Below are 19402 nucleotides of genomic sequence, written 5' to 3' on the forward strand. Positions count from 1 at the left end.
ATACCATCACCATTTAGTGCTCACTGATATGATGTAGCCTGAAGCTCAATTCGATTCCCATAGCTGCAACCTTGCGGTGCTGTTTCCCTAGCTTATCTCCAATAAGAGAACGATTTCACTGTGAGTTCTATAAATGCCTGTCCAACAATTAGGGTCAGGTCAGTTTTGTACAAAATGGACGATTCTATCTTGGCAAATCTCCAATATCCAAGAAGCTATCTGAGATGCTAAATAATAATATAGACCATCTAGAAAGGCATGGAAAGTGAATAGTTTATTTACAGGAATTCTCATCCCAATGGCTTGCTCGACCATTTCATGTACTTAAGTTATTGGATAAGATGACCTACTATGCAGCCAACACCTGCAGTCTGTGTGGCCCCAAATATCACAGATAATTTTCTGTTCGGCTAATTCATGGTCAAGTTTTTACTTTTGTTTCTACAGTCAACTGCCGTGCCATAGTTTGGCAAAAGCAGTTGTTTTTTCTTATTTGCATTCTGTGTACGGTGACCCTACTTCAAGATCTCAAAATATTTTAGTACAGGGAAACTAACCTTTACTTGAAAGATCTTTTTTGAATGATTTGTCCCAATGTGAAGGGGTCAGTTCACCACCTCCTCGTGGTTGGCATGGCGTAGCAGCTCTCTCTCTACTGGTGGTTGCTCTGCCTCTGTGGTAGCCTGTCTCATCCTGTAACATGGCCCTCTAGCTAGGACACTTCAAAGTCTCTCCCCTTCCAGGGTAGTCCATAAACAAAAAGCAACGGGAACTAACACAAACAAACTGAGTTAGTAAGAGAGAAAGAGAGAGAAATACGTCCCTCTAAGGGTGTATCAGGGTCTGGCCCTGGCTTCCCTCAGGGAGGGGCCTTCAGGCAGCAATTGTCTGGGAAGCTCTTGCCTTCAGTCAGTTCTTTTCTTCAGGAGCTGTGAGTCGAAGGTCTGTTCTCTTCCCTGGTCAGCGCACAAGTGAGCTATTCTGCTCCCTTTTTAAGTTCCTCCTCCAGCCTGTTCATGCCTTCCAGGCATGGCCTAACCCCTTATTGTCCAGTGTGCAATTTGTATACCTCTTACAGGAAATCACCAAATGGCACAAAGGCAGCATAGGGTATGTGTTCACTGCAGAGTTAACTCGAGTTAACTACACGACAATTACTTTCTCTCGAGTTAGCCTAACTCAAGTGAGAACAGCCACACTGTGAAATAATATTCAACCTGTTGTGTCCACATTGGTGCTGCACTCACTGGTGTGTGGCACTAAAACGTCGGGGGGCATATCCCATGATTCTTTGCACTGCAGTAAGCTGAGTCACTCTATGAATTCTTTCCAAGTGAATTGTAGGAGAACTTGTCCATCCTCTTGGAACCCATGACCGGAATTATCAGAAAGCACTGGAGGACTAGAGGCACTCAAGAGGTACTAGCTGGAATCCACACCGCAGTGCAGTTGTCTAAGCAGCTGACAAGTTGTGCTAATTGTAGCCACTATGGGGCCAGCCAACTCAAATTAAAAGCACCTCTTAAATCTCAGTTTAAGGGGTTTTATGTATGGACAGGACTCAAATTAGGGACAACACTCAAGTTATAATCTGAGTTTGTTTTGCAGTGAAGACAAGCCCATAGATGGCTTTATGCCATCTGATAGCAAGCCAAGGACGTGGGAGGTAGAGTTTGAGTATATCGCACACTTGCGATCCATGGCTGACAGACTAGCAGACTTTATGCTGCTCTAAATTATGACAAATTAGGTCCCCAATCAGGCCATGGATAAGAGGAGCAGGAAGATGGTTTAGAACCACCATTCCTATCCCCTTCACTGAGTGTAACTTGGCCAAACCAAGAGACTGAAGAGTCTGAAATATTGCAGAGGTATTTGAATACATTTGTAATTATTGATTATAATAACAGAAGGCATTTAATTGATATTTATTATGATATTTCAAAAGGTCTTGTTCTGGAACCATTATCCGTGTTGACTACTTGCATATGTATTACTCATTGTGAGTCCTTACTACTCAGAGTGAGTTCCAGAATCAGGCCCCAGAATTATAAAGCACATCTAAAAAAACAAAAAAAGGTGCAGAATCCTAGAAATTCAGTAAATTTCTTCTAGGATGTTTAATTCCTTATTACGGCTAAGGTTATATAATATGTGAAAATATAGTTTTTCACATTTTGGAAGATCTGGGGTTAAATGTTAGTGCAAATTCCATATGCACAGATATTGAAATTGATAGGATATTTAAAGATAAAGCTGGCAAGCTAGACTTTTACTGATTATTTGTAATTCCTTTATAAATTTCGGGCACAGAATCAAACTTTAACATTTTAAACAGAAAGACAGAATCTTTCTGAAAGATCTTTTACAAATCAGCAAGACTGGAAATAATTTGATAGAAGACTATTAGAATATATGCTTTTTTAGTGATTTCACTAGAAACTCATTCTGGCTTTCTCTGAGATAGAGATAAACCACTGGTAAGAGACAGTTATTAAATCTTCTTTATATATTCTGTATGAAATATATTAAAGTACAAAAATACTGTATTCAAATAAGGTTAAGGGTCTGACTTAAATCCACAAAGACATGGAAATTCAGAAATACATTCCATACTCTTCTGTTAACTCCTAAGCATTGCAGCAGACATAAGTTTTGCTTGGCTTCCTGAAATACCTACTTTATAGTACAATTTATCTGTCTTAATGATACTTGCTTTTTCAGTTTGCATTCTTTTATGGGCTTGACTTAAATTCTGACATTAACTGAACAGTTTTGTTGATTTTTGTGTCTGTGTGTGTGTACGAATGCACAGTATTATTAAGAGGAAAAAATGAAATAATTTGGAAGCAAATGATTATTGGAATAATTGACTGGCTCATTCCTTTGGAAAAATATTTAGTATGCTTTAATGCCAATGAGAGAGAAAGGCAGACAAACAGAGTAGATACAAAGACAGTTGATTAGAGTCCTTTAAGTGCAGGCACATACTTTAAATTTTTCCATTGCAAGTTATATTTGCATGCGGTACATACTCATCATGTTCTTCCTTTTCAATATATGCAAAAGGTGCAAGCATACTGGCAATGAAGTCGGATGTGGTACACAAAATGACTTGGGATCTTCTTACATGATGGACTACCTCCCTCCTCACCAATGCAGCTGTGACCAGTGGAGGTCACACTTGATTCAAAAGACAGGGAGCTGGTGGTAGAGCAATTGTAAATGGGCCCTTAGCTTGAAACCAACTCCTGCATCTTGTTATAACCGTCCAGGCCTGTTGACCTTCAGGTTGCACTACAAAATGTATCTTTTCAAGGTAACTTGTGGGCAGGAAGATGCCACTTCAGTGGTTGTGCTTAGGAAGATGAGATATTTCTTTTTTATCTGTACTGTATAATTTATTGATTATTGATGTAGACTGTGAGATTGCTGCTAGGTTTTTTTCTATTTATATTTATTCTTTTTTTGTTTATTCTGTTTCTATTCTTTGGAAAATAATTTTTAAGGGGGATCTACAGAATGACACAGCTGTTTCCTTGTAGCTACACAATTTTTAAATAAAATTGTGGTAATTTCAAATGTGGCTTCAGGATTCCCCTCTACATGGTTTATAGGATTTGATTAACATTCATGTTAAAGGGAAATATATAAATGTTCAAGAAGAGTTCAACCATAAGAAAGGCTGATCTACTTATTGCTGTTAAGGTCAGTGAGACCTACCATAATAAGCTACTTAAGAAATCAGTCCCCAGCAGATGTGATGTGTATAGCTATTGGTTAGACCTTTGTCATCATGCTCACCCATTATATACATCCCCAGTTATACTAGAATCTCATCCTCCACACACTTATATGATACTTGTGTTACAACATACACACTTCTGTGCCATTTCTGTTGTTTTGGGTCACAAATCATCAAAAATGTGCCAAATGGAGCAAAGCCTTCTGAAGTATGACATCCTCTCTTGTATGGGGTTGTGATTTTTTTTCTGACACAGATTTATAGTATTAATGATGATGAGAAAATATATCTTAGAGTTAAAAAAAAACCTTTATTATTTCTTACAATAGATTTTTAATTTAGAAAACAATGTTGCATCATATTCAAATAATCAAATAGAACAGTTTAAAGAGGCCTTAGGTCAATTTCTTATTTTCACTGTGTTTACAATAATCTTGAATTCGAAGTTTTTTTGTATTTCCAAACTGACCCTAGTAGAAATTATCACCACAGCAAGTAGTGTTTCAAATGGTTTGAGGCCCATTTAGTATCCACAGAAGCAAGTTTGGTTTCTCAGAGCATTAGTTTCCTTTTTCAATATGAAACACAATACCACTTTTGCCCTATCCTTGTCCATAAATTGCTCTCAAAGTTACTTTGGGGACATCCACCACCTGTATAATAAATGGCTTTGAAAACTCAGGGCCCAAGGATAGGCTCACAGCTCAACTTTCTCTTAAGGTTTCAAAAGCTAGTTGATGTTCTTCAGTCCATCCCAGACTCATGGGTCATGACAATGCTGGGTGGTGTTTCTTTGGGGTTAATGGGTTCTGTTTAGTATTCCCTTTTTTGCGAAGGGCATCAGCCTTGTTGTTCTTGTTGACTGGTGGTACATGATTGTGAACTCGTATTTCAAAAAGAACAGGGCCCAAAGTAACTGATGCTGATTCAATGCTTTGGCAGAATGTGGGTATTCTAAATTCTTATGGTCTGTTAAGACAAGGAAGGGGTGTTTGGCCCCCTCAAAGTACTGTTACCATGTTTCCAATCCAGCCCTGATAGCAAGTAACTCCTTGTCTGCTATTTCATAATTCCGTTTGGCTGGAGTAAGTTTTCATGAGAAATATGCACATAAATGCATCTCTTTTAGGGACCCTGTTCTTTGGGATAGTACTGCCCCAATAGCTACATCAGAGGCATTAGCCTTCAGGATAAAGAGATGGTCAGGATCAGGATGGACTAGCACTGGGGCACACATGAAAGCTATCTTCAGCCATTCAAAGGCTTGTTGAGTCTCTAGAGAATAGTGAAACCTTGCGGGTTTTTGGAGGATGGTAGTGATAGGGGTTAAGCTCTGAGAAGTTTGGAATAAACTTCCTTTAAGAGTTAGTAAACCCCATGAATCTTTGCATATCTCATATGCTTCAGGGATCTTGCTAATACTTTCTGAGGGTCCATCCGTAGTCCATCTGCTGACAAGTGAACCATAAAAATTTGACAGATGACTGAGGGTCAAATACACAATTTTCCCAGTTTTGCATACAACCTGTGCTAGTTCACCAATATGATGGTTGTGTCTGGCTCGATCACTGGAGTAGATTAAGGTATCATCTAGATATGCTACCACAAACTAGTCTAGGATATCTCAAAATATGTCATTGATCTGTCACTGGAAGGTGGCGGGAGAACTGGTGAGTTTAATGGGCATTATCAAATATTCAAAGTGTCCATACCTAGTTTTAAAGGCTGTCTTCCACTAGTCCCCTGCCCTGATTCAAATTAAATGTATATACTTCTGTAAAGTCCTGTTTGGTGAATATCAAAACTGATCGTGTTTGGTCTAAGCGCTCTGAGACTAATGGTTAAGGGTACCGATTGCATATGGTTATTTAGTTCAGTGCCCTGAGAACCATCCTCCTTCTTTTACAAAAAGGGTTCCTGTGGGAGAGGTAGAACAGTGCATAAAGCCTTTATCTAGGTTTTCCTGAAGGTATACCCTTAACACTGCTAGCTCTGTTGTGACATAGAATATATATGCCCAAAAGTAACTGTGGCTCAGAGATGAAGGTCGATGGGGGAATTGTTCACACGATGTAGGGCAGTGAGTCCATGTTCTGTGTTTTAAAGACATCCTGGTAGTCTCAGTAATTCCTTGTGCTGGGTTAGCGTTTCTGGGTTCGATAAGGTGGCCGTCAGTAGCTTGACGGGAAGGAAATGAGTTGGGACTACAGAATATGGGGGTCATGATGGGCTAGCCAGAGTGCCCCTAGAATCAGGGTGACATGTAAGGAGAAAATAAGGCTAAATTGTAGAACTTCCCAGTGTTACCCAATCACCACTTCCAATAGTGTGGTCTCCTGTGTCACCAAGCCCAACGCCAGAGGTGACCTGTCTACTGTTCCTACCAGATCTCGGATAACCTTGGGCTGTACTGGAAGACAGAGAACACAGGCCTGCTCAACTTCTGGGATCCACAGTTGCAGGAGAATCTGCAGAAGGAACTCTTGATTTAACATAGTGTTGGGGTTTCTCCCTGGTGGTACCCATGCTCATGACCCTGACTGGGTGTGGGATTACTCATTTTCCGGTCATCCGGTTAGCAGAGGTTCATTTTCCTGTCATCGGGATAGCAGAGGTTTTGACAGGACACGTGGATATTGCATGTGCTGCTCCACCACAATAGATGCAGTGGTTCTCCTGTTTTCTACACTTGCTCACTCAGGAACAGGTGGGTCAGTCTGCATGAGCTTGACTGAAGCTGAGCTTGCTTGGGCCTAAGGGCTGAGCCTAGGGTGAGTGCAGGAGGCTAGGCAGGTCCCTGTTACATTCCAGTTGCTGTTTGGGCAGTTTGGTGTCTATCAGGATACATAGGTCCATAAAGACTTCTAAATTGGCGGGCAGACAGGGGCAGTCCCTTACAAATTGGCAGGGGGGGCAGCTCATCTTTTAGTTCTTCACAAAGACTATGCTGAAACTGATGGAGGACGGCAGCATTGTTCCAGGCTGTGTCTATGGCTAAGTGTGTGAACTGGGCAAAATAAGAAGGAGCTGACCCGAGGGTTTGCCAAAGCTTTTGTAAGGCAGTCTCTGCCCTGAGGGCTTTGTAAGGGTCATCAAATATAGTGGCGAATACTTGTAAGAATAAGTCCCAATTAGTCTACACTAGGTGATCCTGTTCTAGAAGGGGGAGAGGCCCACACCAGAGCCCCCACCCACCCCTAGTAAGCAGGCTCAGTACTAGCCCCATCTTAACTTGATCTGTTTCACACTTCTGGAGCATAACCAAGAGTCTGCATTGGGTAAGGAACCCACACAACTTATTTTGGGTACCATCGTATCTTTTTGGCAGAGGGACTCTGGGGTCAGTTACCTGAGCTGGCATCGTAAGGGCAGCCGAGTGGATACCCGCAGCTACTCCAAGTGCTGTAACTTGCTCACACAAGGAGCGATTCCTCATCTGTAGCCATAGCACTTGGTCCCTCGGTTTCTGTTTTTCTGCCTGGAGGGCAGCGATCTGCTCCTGCAGGCTCAAAGGCCCCTGGGGCAATGGCAGGACGAGAGCCCCAATCATATCCAAACTTAGTACAGGGTTTCAGTAATGAGTCCCAGAGGAGAGCACATTGGACTGAGCAAGCTGTCAGGGCCTGTAATTGGGTGGTCTGACCTAGTGGTCAGAGCCAGGGACAGAGTCAGGGTCATGGTTAGAAGTCATGCAAAAGGTCAAAGCCAGAGTCAGAAGCCATGCCAAAGGTCGGAGCCAGTGTCAAAGTCAGAAGCCATGCCAAGGATTAAGCTGGAGCTGGAGTCAGCAGTCATGCCAAGTGTCAAGCTGGAATCAGTAACTGGAGTTAGGTAGCACGGGCCTGAATTCAAGATCCAGAGTGTCTGTCCCCGTGAGTTAGTTTAAATACAGCCATCTGATGCCAAAAGCCCTTTCTTTGTCTGTTGGTCTCTGGGAAACCCAGTTTGTATCAGTATGTGCAAGCCTTCCCAGGGGGAGGTACCTCTCTGGAAGTGTTTACAATCGAAGTGATTCACCTTAATCACCCCGTCCCCCATTAATTTTGTTTCCTGGAGGAGTTGTGGTAACCCTCCCCCCCGGAGCTGCATACAATGGTCTACAGTGATACATAAACGTAATACAATTTGGTCCCCAGAGATATTGCCTGTGGTTGCAATATCTGTCACAAAGGGCACTACCATTATCTTTCATTTAAATCTAAAGTTACAATCTCTACTGCTGCTTGTATCTTTGTCCTCCATTGTCATTCAGATATCCAAATCCTCACCTCTGCATCTAGCATCCAGAGCATCTCTTTTAGAATCAACATCTCTATTATCATACTCCTCTACAAACCAGAAAGACAAACCACAGCTTCTGAGTAACAGTAGCTTCTCACTAGCAGCTTCTCAGTACAGAGCTCCCTGACAGAGATCTCTCCTTTCCTCTGCATCAGACTATGGTCAATGGACAAACCATTTGCAACAGTGAAATATCTGTCAGTCTTCAAGCAATAACATGCTTGCAAAACCAGTTTGGGATTCTCCTAATTGCCAATCCAAATCAGGCCCTGGAAAATCATGACTGTTTTTTTTTTTTTTTTAATAATATATTTTTGGGGATCTTTTTATTTGCCTTCTGATGTTTGAGCCTTTAGGATGAACTCAGATCACATTTTCAATATTTTCTCCACAACCATAAAATCTAGAAACTTATTTATTTAAAGAAAATGAAAGCTGAGATTCTCTCGTAATCACAAAAATCCAAGAAAGAGGGTTTAAGAAAAACACCTAATATCTCAAGACTTTTAATAATAAAATCATGAGAATGGCAACACTGAGAATCTCTAGAGATACTTTTGATCAATTAAACTAAACTATGAAAAAGGAACCTTACTTCAGGCCCTTCTTATCTGGTGTCTCCCATATATATGTATATATATATCATGTAACCAATCTTTATAGTTGCTAGTGGAAAAGGTGATATCAGGTTTGGGTGGTTGGATATGGAGGTGGTCGGGAAACACACCCTATCTTAATAGATTCTTTACACTATGAACATGTTTGAACCACTGAACACAGAGATCAATGGTTCTCACAGAAGCATTGCTTTATTTTCTTAACAATCATGTTTTCTGTTACTTAACATACCAAGATATATTTTAAAATGTTTGTTTTAGGGTTGTTGGTTTTATACAATGTTAAGAAAGAATATATTAATAAAAATACACATACAACAGTGAAAGTACTTTTATGCTCTGAATCTTATGAAGCAAATGTGCATATGAGCGTGTGGTAGATTTAAACATCACTATGGAATTAGGAGTGATCACTAAGGCTTATCTGTGGAGAGGTCATTAAAGTTCTTAGACTTTTTTAAATGAAGAAGTAAAAAGGTACTTTCTCTTCTTCCATATTCTCTCTCTAAATGTGCAGTGATATTTAAATCTACCAAATTTCAAGGCGTATTTCCTGTACCTTCCTACAGATCTGCATTATTTTATATCCCTTCTGTTGTTGATTAAAACTTAGACAGAAAGCCAGAAGGAAACCCACCGGGACCAGTTCGTGATCCCCCTAAAGCCCCATCTCTTCCCCTGTTTTTAGTCCCTTATACACTTTTTTTGCTTACCTGCCCCTCTCTCCCAAGTTCTTGCCTATCCTCCCCGCCTCATTTTTTACCCTTATTTCCACAATGTTTTGCTCCTCTTCCCCGTTTTTGATATCCTCTCTGCCACCCTATTTCCCTACCCCTCCTCCCATTTTGCTCCTCTATCTGTCTATGATAAGTACTTATATTGTGCCGGCACCAAGCAATATTGCCAAGCTAAACCATTCAAAACTCATGAGTGAGACTCCCCAAACTCATAAAATATTTTAATAATAATAATAATACATTTCAGATTATTTTTATTTGCCTTGTGGTTTTTGAGCCATTATGGTGTACTAAGGTCATAATTTCAAGCTTGTCTCTGCCACCATGAACTATAGAAAATTACTTTTTTTTTTTTAAAGTGGAAGATGAGATTTCCCCCTACTCATGTTTCCACGGACTCCACAGGATATCACGAGACTTGTGATAACATTGTGAGAAATGGTGACACTGTATGCGTGTCCCAGGTGTTCATGGTGTTGTCCTGGCAACATGCCTGTGAGGTGTGGAAGAATCATTATCCCCATGCTATGGATCGGGAGCTGAGAGGCAAAGGGACATAAAAGGCATGTTTACACTGCACACTAAGCCCTGGTCTGTGGAGCCCAGTGTTTCCAAGCCCATGCTTGGATAAATATATACACTGCATTGTAAAGCGAGGCTTAACAGTTGCTGGACCCAGGTCTCAAAGCTGTGCTAATGTGTCCATACTGCTCTATGCAAACTTTCTGTCTTGGGGCTGTGTCTTGACATCCATCCACACTGCAAGTCACAGCGGGACTTGGGCCCTAGCCCACGCCTCAGCAAGGTCCTAGGACAGATTGATTTGAGTGTGGATGTAAGGGATGGAGTTGTGTTCAAACGTGAGAGTCCTGACTTAATGTGTAGTGTAGACATACCTTGAGATAAGACCTGGTCAGCGGACTCGGGCTTGCCGGGCTAATAATTGCAGTGTAGACTTCCTGGCTCAGGTTGGAGCCCAAACTCTGAGATCTTGGAGCTCAGCACCCAGGCTGCAGCCCCAGCCCAAACGTCTACACAGGAATTCTTAGCCCTGCCTTGGGAGCCCCGCGCTGGCTGACCCAGGCTTTGAGACTCCATGCAGTGGGTATTTCCTCACAGCGAAGAGGTTCTCTGGGTGACTTGCCCAAGGACACCCAGGAAGCCTGTGTCAGAGTCAGGAACAGAAAACACAAAGAGCTCCTGGGTCCCACTTAAGTGCTCCCCACCCCCTTTTTGCTGCTCCCTGCCCCCTGCTTTAACTCCTTCCCCACCCCTCCCTGTTCTTGCTCCTCTCCTTCCCCTCAGGGCAGGGCAGCAGCGCTGGGCTGAGGAGGCACCATAGTAACTGGCAGGGGGTAGGGCAGCGGCGGAGGAGGTGGGTGGAAAAGGCAGGGGGTGGCGGCTCGAGGGTGCTGCAGCGCCCCCTCTCGGCACTCCCCAGCCCCGTCCCGGGCAGCCGCGAATGGCTCTTCACTCGCGAGCCCCTTTGTGTGAAACACACTCGGAGCCGCGACTCTGGAAGCGGCGCACACGGTGTCCCTCTCCTCCTCTCGGCGAGCAGCACGGGGCAGCCATTCCAGGGCCAGCCCAGCAGAGCGCCTTCGCCTCGCCCCCCCGCCTCACGGGTGTGCACTAGCTTTCCCCCTTCCCCACTCCTCAAGGTGGAGAAACGAAAATCCCCCTCCCCCCAACACTCACACACTGATAGAGATTAAAAAAAAAAAAAAGAAAAGAAAGGCGAGAGAGAGGGGAAAGGAAACAACCCAAAGACTCCAATAGAGAGCGAAATCTACACCCAGGGCTAGCGACTAGTGCATGTGTGTGCAGGGAAAACAATACTCCAAGTTACCTGCCCTGCTCTAGGAGAAGAAGGAGGGTTTGCTGCCGGTTCTCTTGCAGACATCTGCAGACTGGTGCTTTTTTGGAAGAGTTTTTTTTTTTCTTTCTTTCTTTACAAACCACCAACGGATGTGAGGCAAGGAAGGTGTTTCTTTTTCTCCTAAACTCAGGCACCTCTTGCTGATTCTTCTCAACCTGCTTGGGGTTTTTGTTGTTTGTTTTTGTTTTGCACGAACGTTAACAAAAAAAGAAAGAAAAAAGAAAAAAAAACAGAGGAAAGGAGTTTGCTTGATGTTTTAGTGAAATGGACGTAAGATTTTATTCACCACCTCCACCACCACAGCCTGCAGCCACTCCTGATACCCCTTGTCTGGGACCTTCTCCCTGCCTGGACCCCTACTATTGCAACAAGGTGACTTGTGTTTTGTTTTATTTGAGGTGCTTTATCTGTGGTGTTGTTTTGTTGCGTGTGAATGGGAGCTAGATCTTGGCAGGCTGCATACGGAGTTAACCTCTCAAGGAAAGGCAGCCACCCCAAAGCCATTCTTGCGGGGTGGGAGTTATTTGCGGGGGGCGGTGTGGTAGTAAAATGTTATATTTTAGGCAAATCCTGGGTGTTTTCCAAACACCCCGATGGTGCAGGAAAGTGAGAGCGTTTTCTCTGATTCCTGGTTGCTTGCTGGGAATCTACCCGTGTGTGTATCTATTTCTCTCTCTCTCTCTCTCTCGCTCGTGGAATGACTAAAATAAAATCCCAGAATAATTTGGAGGAGGACGGGGTGTGTTGGGAGGTGGGGGGAGGAAAGAATTTTTCATAACATCTCCCCCAAACTGGAAGTCTAAGTAGCTATTATGTACATTGTTTTCTGAGAAACAGCGTGGAAAAAGGATGTCCATGTGGGATATTTAATTGAACAGGTAACTCTGTCTTCTGTTTCCCCCCCAAACAAACAAACAAACAAACTAAAGATTTGTTTTCCCCAAGTCAAAACATAATGGAAAGCTCTGCGTGAACCCTCCAGTTCATGTGTCAAGGCTCACGAAAAGCCTGTACTTAGCAATTTGTGATGACGGGACCACGCTTTTTATTTTGTGTACAGAATTAAATGGGTGGTGACAAGTTTGTTCTGAACAGAACATCGACTTTGTTCTGGCTGTTCAACTGCTTTATTAATTCCTCTGTAACTTGATTAAATCACTGTAAATAGGGTTATGTCTCTAAAGAAAGAAGTTTACTACAAGAGTCCGGGAGAAGGAGGAAATGCAAAGCAGGCTAGTGTTATTTACAAAAGACCCAAGCACTGGGTTTACTTGTAGTCGTTTTGCTGCTGTGATCCCGGATCACTTCGCGATCCGTTTGCCCACGAACAAGAGAGGAGGGATATTTTCATTATTACTGTCTCAGTGGCGTGAGCCAACTGGTATTTTATGCATGATCTGCACTTTCTTTTCTGTTGTGGAATGGGCTTTGCCCGTGAATAAAACGCTAGCCATAGGAAATAATCAGGAAGTGCAAGCTACCCAAAGCACTTCTTGAGCACACCCACGCCAGGGGAGAAAGCTGGGAACAAGCACTTATAGGGAGATTTGTTTAAACCTGTGTGTTTTAGGCTTTTGTTTAAAATCTGGCTTGGAAGGCTGCTGTTGCAGACTGTAGCAGATGTTTTTGCAGTGCAAACTCTACTGCTGGTAGTGTATGTAGTCAGCAAGGAGACTTGCTTTCTGCTTGGTATTTCTTTCAGAGGGTTCTGTGTCTGCTTATTGCCAACCAGTCTTTGCAACACACACTCGGAGAAGCGGGAGATGCCCAGTGCAAAGGAGCAGTACTCCCAGTTTAACTCATTTGAAAACACTACTGTGTTTTCTGCTGGTCCATTGTCATGGTGGGTTCACAAATCACAATACATGTCATAGAGATATTTAGGGCTGTCCCCTTCACTCCTGGCAACTGCATAGACCCAGTGATAAAAATAAACAAACAATAAAGTCAAATATAACGTGTTTAGAAGCAGTGTGTGCAGCATTATGATGAAGCCCCCCTCAGTTTTCAGGAAAGGTTTCCAGCATGATCTAACCTATCATTCGCAACATAAAGGACCAAATTCATCCTTGCTGTAACTCTTTTATAGTCAATGGAGTTAGAGAACTCAGGGTTAAATCAGGCCCCTTGTGACTGATGCCTAAGGAAGTTTCAAAAGAGATCCCAGAGGAACGTTTTTTAGCAATATTTAAGTAACCACGGTTTTTAGTGTCCATGCAGGCTGCCCTAAAGATCAGGAGACGTTTGGGAGAAGAGTGAACTTTGTGGGGTGGATGGGGTGGGGTGGGGTGGGGTGGGGGACAGCTGCGTGCAAGAGAATATATGTGGTGCACTTTAAATGTTCATAGCGATCATTGTGATACTGCTTTTGGTCTCTGACTTGCCATATACAGCATTTTCTATCTTTTATTGTAAATTGTAACCTTAAAGTTCTGGAAAGTAAAGAAGAATGGGATAGAATTAATGACATATGCACCAGAGTGTCTGAAGACCCATTTGGCAATGAAACTGGACAAACGTTATTAAACCTATCAGTGATTTAAAGCTTCAAAAAGAAGGTAATGACTTGAATACACATTTCACTCATCATTCTTGAGAAAGTGGGCCAGATTTAATTTAAAAGTTAAATGCTTTGGAAAATCAGGAATTACTTTAATATATTAAATCATTTTCCAATTAAGTGCTTTAAATCATTTTTGGTTGGTTGCACTGCAAATCGAATAAATTAATTTAGAAAGTCGTTTTCAGATTATTTTTTTTTACTAGCTGGTTGAAGCTTCTTTTAAGTCATGCCATGTATGAAGGAGCAAACTGTTCTTTTTAAATGCAAATGAGGCACTCATTCTGTAGAGAAGTTGTAACTCTTCTATTTAACTTAGCCTGGACTGATAATGGACTTAAAAAATGCACAGTCATAAGACATAATTTTTGTATGCTTGGCGATGACTTACTAGGAATATTTCATATAAGATACCTTCTACAGCATGAACATGTCTCTCTCAAACATCTTTGCCACTGCTCATTGATTATATTAAATGGACTGAATAGGTTTGCTAGGCCCTTGAGAGGCATGCATTTACTGAACATTTCATTTTCCACCTCTTCCCTCAGTTCCTCTACCCAGCATGATTAACATTGCTGTGAAAACTTATCTGCCCTGTTCTAAACACTTAGTTGCTTTAAAAATATTCAGCCATCACTCATTTTCATTAATGTGTTTTCAGTGGCTTGGAGGAGGTTCCTAGAACTTATTTTCAGAAAGTTTGGTGGATGTGGACTATATACAGATGATATCTAAAAGCACAGGGTATCATTTGATGGAGTGTGATAGTCTAGTTTTGTTTGATACTGTTTACCTTGGGCTAAATCCTGCAATCCTCATTCAGGACAGGATCCTGCTCTCTTAGAAATAATGGAAGTTTTGCTTGAATAATGATTGCAGGGTTTGGCCCCCTTATCTGTGGTTTTTTTTAGGTTAAAATTAAAGATTGTTTGATTAACTTTATTCTGTGACATATTTACTCTAATTAAATGGCTGCTAATTTAGGTACATTGCCCAAATAGTCAGGGACTTTAAAGTTTTATAACTGATCTGTTAACATAAATGTTATTAATGATCAGATAATTGTTTTAGGCTTGTAATTATGCAGTCCACATATACATATGTATTGTGGGTATCTATAGTCAGAATGAATCACTCTTGATGGCTTCTTAAAAGAAAATACAATAATGTAGATCATACAGTCCCATCTTTCTGCTCAGCTGTGTCTCAGGTGGCAGTCTTTGTTTCAAAAGACTACTTAGATCTTTGTTTTATAAACTTAGGCATAAATGTTTAGAACGTTATTTTAACATTCCTCTATTTACTGCACATTATGCTTTGCATATCTTGCTATGCAAACTTTTACTTGTTTCTCTCACATAACCCATGGAAGGAGAAAAGTGAAAGAACAATGCAAACAATGTTGGTTATGGCAACTGTGTGAGGTATCTCTTATACAAACAGACAGAATGGATGGTATGCTGCTGTATATAGGTCAGCCTTTAAAATAACATAGTGGACAGACAGATTTAGACTTGAGGTAATACTGTTCATCTCTTGAAACTTGAAGCATAACTGCATTTCAGACATTTATGGGCTAATAAGAACAGTTTATTCAATTGATGTCTGTTTTAAGTAACATCATAGCTCTTAATTGAATTCAATGTTACAAAAAGAAATTATGTTTGATAAGCACACCGCATGAATTCAGTAGAAAAATATTGTCTGGGTTTTGTACTATTTGAAGATGTCAGATCATCAGTTTAAATATACCTACACAGCGATAATATTCCTCCTTCTTTCCTCATTGTACTGCCATCTCCAAAGTCTGTTTCCACAAGTATTCTAAGAAGAGTTGAAACATTTTCATGTTTTATGTTTTCATGTGTTGTTAGGTATCTGCTCACATAAGGATCAGTAATATAATTATATTTTGACACTGCTAATGACAGGGATGCTGACCCCCGCCAACAGTAGGAGAGAAAATAATGGTCTTTACTGCTCCCAATGGTTAGCCTTGCAGAATTATGCACTGGATTCTAGTCTAGCTAGTTCAGAAATAAAGACGCCTACAACTCATCCACTCCGGATGCACTGGTAGTTGTTAATGCAATGGAAAAATATAGCCTGATTACAGAGAAATAATGTAGCTGTTTAAAAAATAAGAGGAAACCCCCTTCAAAGACTAAACAAAATGAAAAAGCTGTTTTACCCTGAAGTGAAAAAACACGGGTAATATTTTGTAAACAGATAAGAGTTTTGTTAATGACTTGATTTAAATGGACTGAAGTATTTCAGTATTTTAGAATATTTTATTTTTTCAGGTCTAACTACAACACGGATATTCCTCTTTACAAAATGTCCCATGAGTGTATCTTTCCAAAGTCTACTTTTTCTGATGGCTCACTATGCATACATTCTATTGCTGATATTCCTAAATGCTGGGATCTCAGAGAGTTCCAAAACTAGAATTGTGTACTAGTATTTTTGAGGGATTTTTAGTGTGGCACATAACAGTGGATGATTCAATTAAATCTTTATGTTGAGTAGGGTGTGTTTTTTCTTTCCCCTGAACAACTTTGGTCACTTAGTGCATGACAGTCATACTTGATATTTGTTGGTGCTTCTTGGAGAAAAGATTAAACTGTCATGTTAATGTTTTCAACTGTTGTTGATTTTTACAAGCTTTGAAGCCTTATAATGGGTTTCAGAGAAATGTCACATATTAAGAAGTTGAATGAACTTCTCTTAGATTCGACCCAAGTATGTAGTCCCAGAGATACAAGCAAACCTCAAATACGTCTGCTTAGATTCCAGTATTTCTGAAAATATGTGATCCCGATTTTCATAGAATATAGGAAATATTATGTATGTGGGCTTTTGAGAAAACTTTCCACTGACATATTTTAAAATCAGAATATTCATGATCATTCTAGAATTTCCTATTTTGTAGAACATTTTTACATCTTTGAAGGGTAACATTTTATTGTTCCATTAGCAAATGGATTTCAGCTTTGCAACACTGCCTTTAAAATAGCTGTTGTGAGGTCTATGGACAAAAAGCTAAACCAGTACACTGCTGGGTATGCTAAATTAGGAGTACAGCATTTCATTCAAATTAAAACATAGCTAATGTCACTATTCACCATAAAGACTCAGGGCTTGATCCTATGAGAAAATCAGTATTCAACTCCCATTGACTTCAGTGGGAGTTGAGGGAACTCGGCACTTTCACTAGGCGCTTGCACCATGCAGTTCCCAGAAGCCTGCAAAACTTTTGCTTTTGTTTTTTTTTTAAATCCGGATTTTCCTTTACATAGTGTCACATGAAAATGGACAGTTTTTAGTTTTCCATTTTTATACTGTGCTCTTCAAACAAAGTGAATGTTGTACTCATGATAGGCAATAGACCAAAATTTCTGGAGACTGAAATCCCAAATTGAGAGCAGACACGACAGAGAATGGATAGTGGTAGCAAAAGCTTTCCCCTGTGCTCTGGCAATGTGACTCAATATTAACCACTTGTAGTGGTGAGAGTGTGGTGTCCAGGTCCATTCAATCCTTGGTCTGTGAAATTGACAATGGTGACAATTAGTGGCAGTTATGTTTATTTTTGTGAAGTGAACACATGCCCTGTGAACACCTAGCATAGGCTGTAAACACTAAAATGCTCAGTTTAAATCTGGCCTAATCGATTTAAACATTTTGTTGGCATGGGTACTGAAGTTATACAACCTATGAACCAATTTTCTGTCCAAGGAGTAATTTCTCATTAAAAAGGCTGAGTTATAAACTACTCAAAAATGTGGTTTATAATGGAAGTGCCAACAGAGTGTTAATTATAGCAGCACTTACATAATACTTTAAGACATGAAATTCACATTAACCTGAATGAGATTTTCTTGGTCATAACACTTTCCCCTACAGCATTCAGTTTGAAAATGGCAGCACAGTAATATACTATACTTAGATACTGATTGTGTAGCATCAGCAACAAGAGTAACAAAACTGCTTTCCATAATGGCCATTGCTAAGAAGCAAAATTCGTTTCAGCTTAGTTTGTTTCCCAGGATCAGTTTTCTTCAGTGTTTTTCTTTAAGCAATTTTACATTAGTAAGCCAAGAGTTTGAAATTAAGAGTTTAGCTTTTAATTTTGAGTTAAATCTTCAAAATTAAATTGTTTACTACAAAGGTCATGATACTGTTGTCATTTTTAATATTTATGCTTGTGGTGTTCTCTCTCCTGTGATCTTTTATACAGTATATTTTATTTTTAGTTTTTGTGTTTTATATAGCTGTACTGATACATGTATCTAATCTTCCATTTGCAATACAAACATATATCTAAGTACTTTTCTTCAACTATTTTGTTAGTATTTCTTGCTGGGCTGTCAGTAGATTTGAGATAGATCCTAATAGCATAGTTTCCTCCCAAGAAACATACTGCCTTCCAAGTCACAAAACACACTTGAGTGTCATGAACATCTGATAAATCCAGGTTAGTAAAAATGTCAGATTGTCTTAGCATTCACATCCTTGACTGTTAGCTCATCATGCTATTTTTGATTGGTGGAGATTGTTTTTTCAAAAATACAGGCTGGCTAAACACAGAAGTGGAGCTTCTTTGGTAGTGCTTTTGTCTCCTAATGTTGTTATAGATCTTTGTATGGTTTTAAAGGTTCTAGGGGAGCTACAGCTGCTATTAAATTTGCTATAGTAAGGAAATCCATAATGGGGCCCAGTCCTATGTTCCTTGTTCAAGAAGAACTCCCACTGAAATCAGAATGTGATAACCTCTGCGCAAGGAAGCTAGTCAGAAGGAGGAATGTGATGGATACCACTTGAAGTTGAAGATCTATCTGGACAATTATTACAGGAGACAGGAAAGGGTGTGTGTATGTATCTCTCTCTGTATATAAAATAAACTCATTATAGGTCATCTTTTTGGTTGGAATGTCATACAGGATTTTTGTCAGTATACATCAGAAAATATTTGTTCCCTATATATATATATCACATTTGTATCAGCCTGAAATAGTAATAAATAATACAAAGACAGAAAATAATAGTAAAATGGGAAGATACTTTTTTTTTAAAGGTTATGCTTTCTCATTTGGCAGATGCAGTTATGAACATTAGTCATAGAAACCTACAGATAGTAGAAGCTTAATATCAAAGCTAATGATTTATTTTATGTTAATGACTTTCTGTTAGGGCATAAAAGACTATTCATAATGGACTCTCAGCACTGTGTTCATTTGCTAAGGCTAATGGGATAATCTTTCCCAAAATTAAGCTTTTTGAAGTAAAGTATGGTGTTACTTTTTCAAGTTAACTCTTGAAAATATATTACAAAACTAATCTTTTAAGAACTGCTTGTAACATTAATAGAAAATATATATTAAATAAACAGGTTTCTTCATTAACAGTTTTACTGAATGGTGCAATGTTTCATTTGTGTTTTATTTTATTTCTGAAGATTAATATTCATGAAGTGGAGTTGTTAATACTTTGATAGTTTTGATCTTAGTCGAATCAGGTCTTTGAGGCATAGTTGTTTTAGTAGATTGTATGAATAGAACAGAAACGCTTTTTCTTAAG

General features: G+C 40.1%; 1 protein-coding gene across 2 annotated transcripts in view; it reads left to right on the top strand.

The window, feature by feature from the left end:
• The first annotated feature begins 11441 nt into the window (after positions 1–11441).
• Positions 11442–19402, top strand: part of TOX (thymocyte selection associated high mobility group box) — a 265158-nt gene continuing 257197 nt past the window's right edge. Inside the window, exon 1 of one of the 2 annotated variants that reach the window (XM_054021071.1) lies at positions 11442–11631. In XM_054021071.1, coding sequence (XP_053877046.1) covers positions 11524–11631 — 108 coding nt within the window. In that variant the 5' untranslated portion in view covers positions 11442–11523. Of the gene's footprint in view, positions 11632–13749; positions 13818–19402 lie in introns of those variants that run through there. The other variant, XM_054021073.1, reaches the window with a different exon arrangement.

The sequence above is a fragment of the Malaclemys terrapin genome, chromosome 2, assembly GCF_027887155.1.
Source record: "Malaclemys terrapin pileata isolate rMalTer1 chromosome 2, rMalTer1.hap1, whole genome shotgun sequence".
In the NCBI taxonomy this organism is placed as follows: Eukaryota; Metazoa; Chordata; order Testudines; family Emydidae; genus Malaclemys; species Malaclemys terrapin.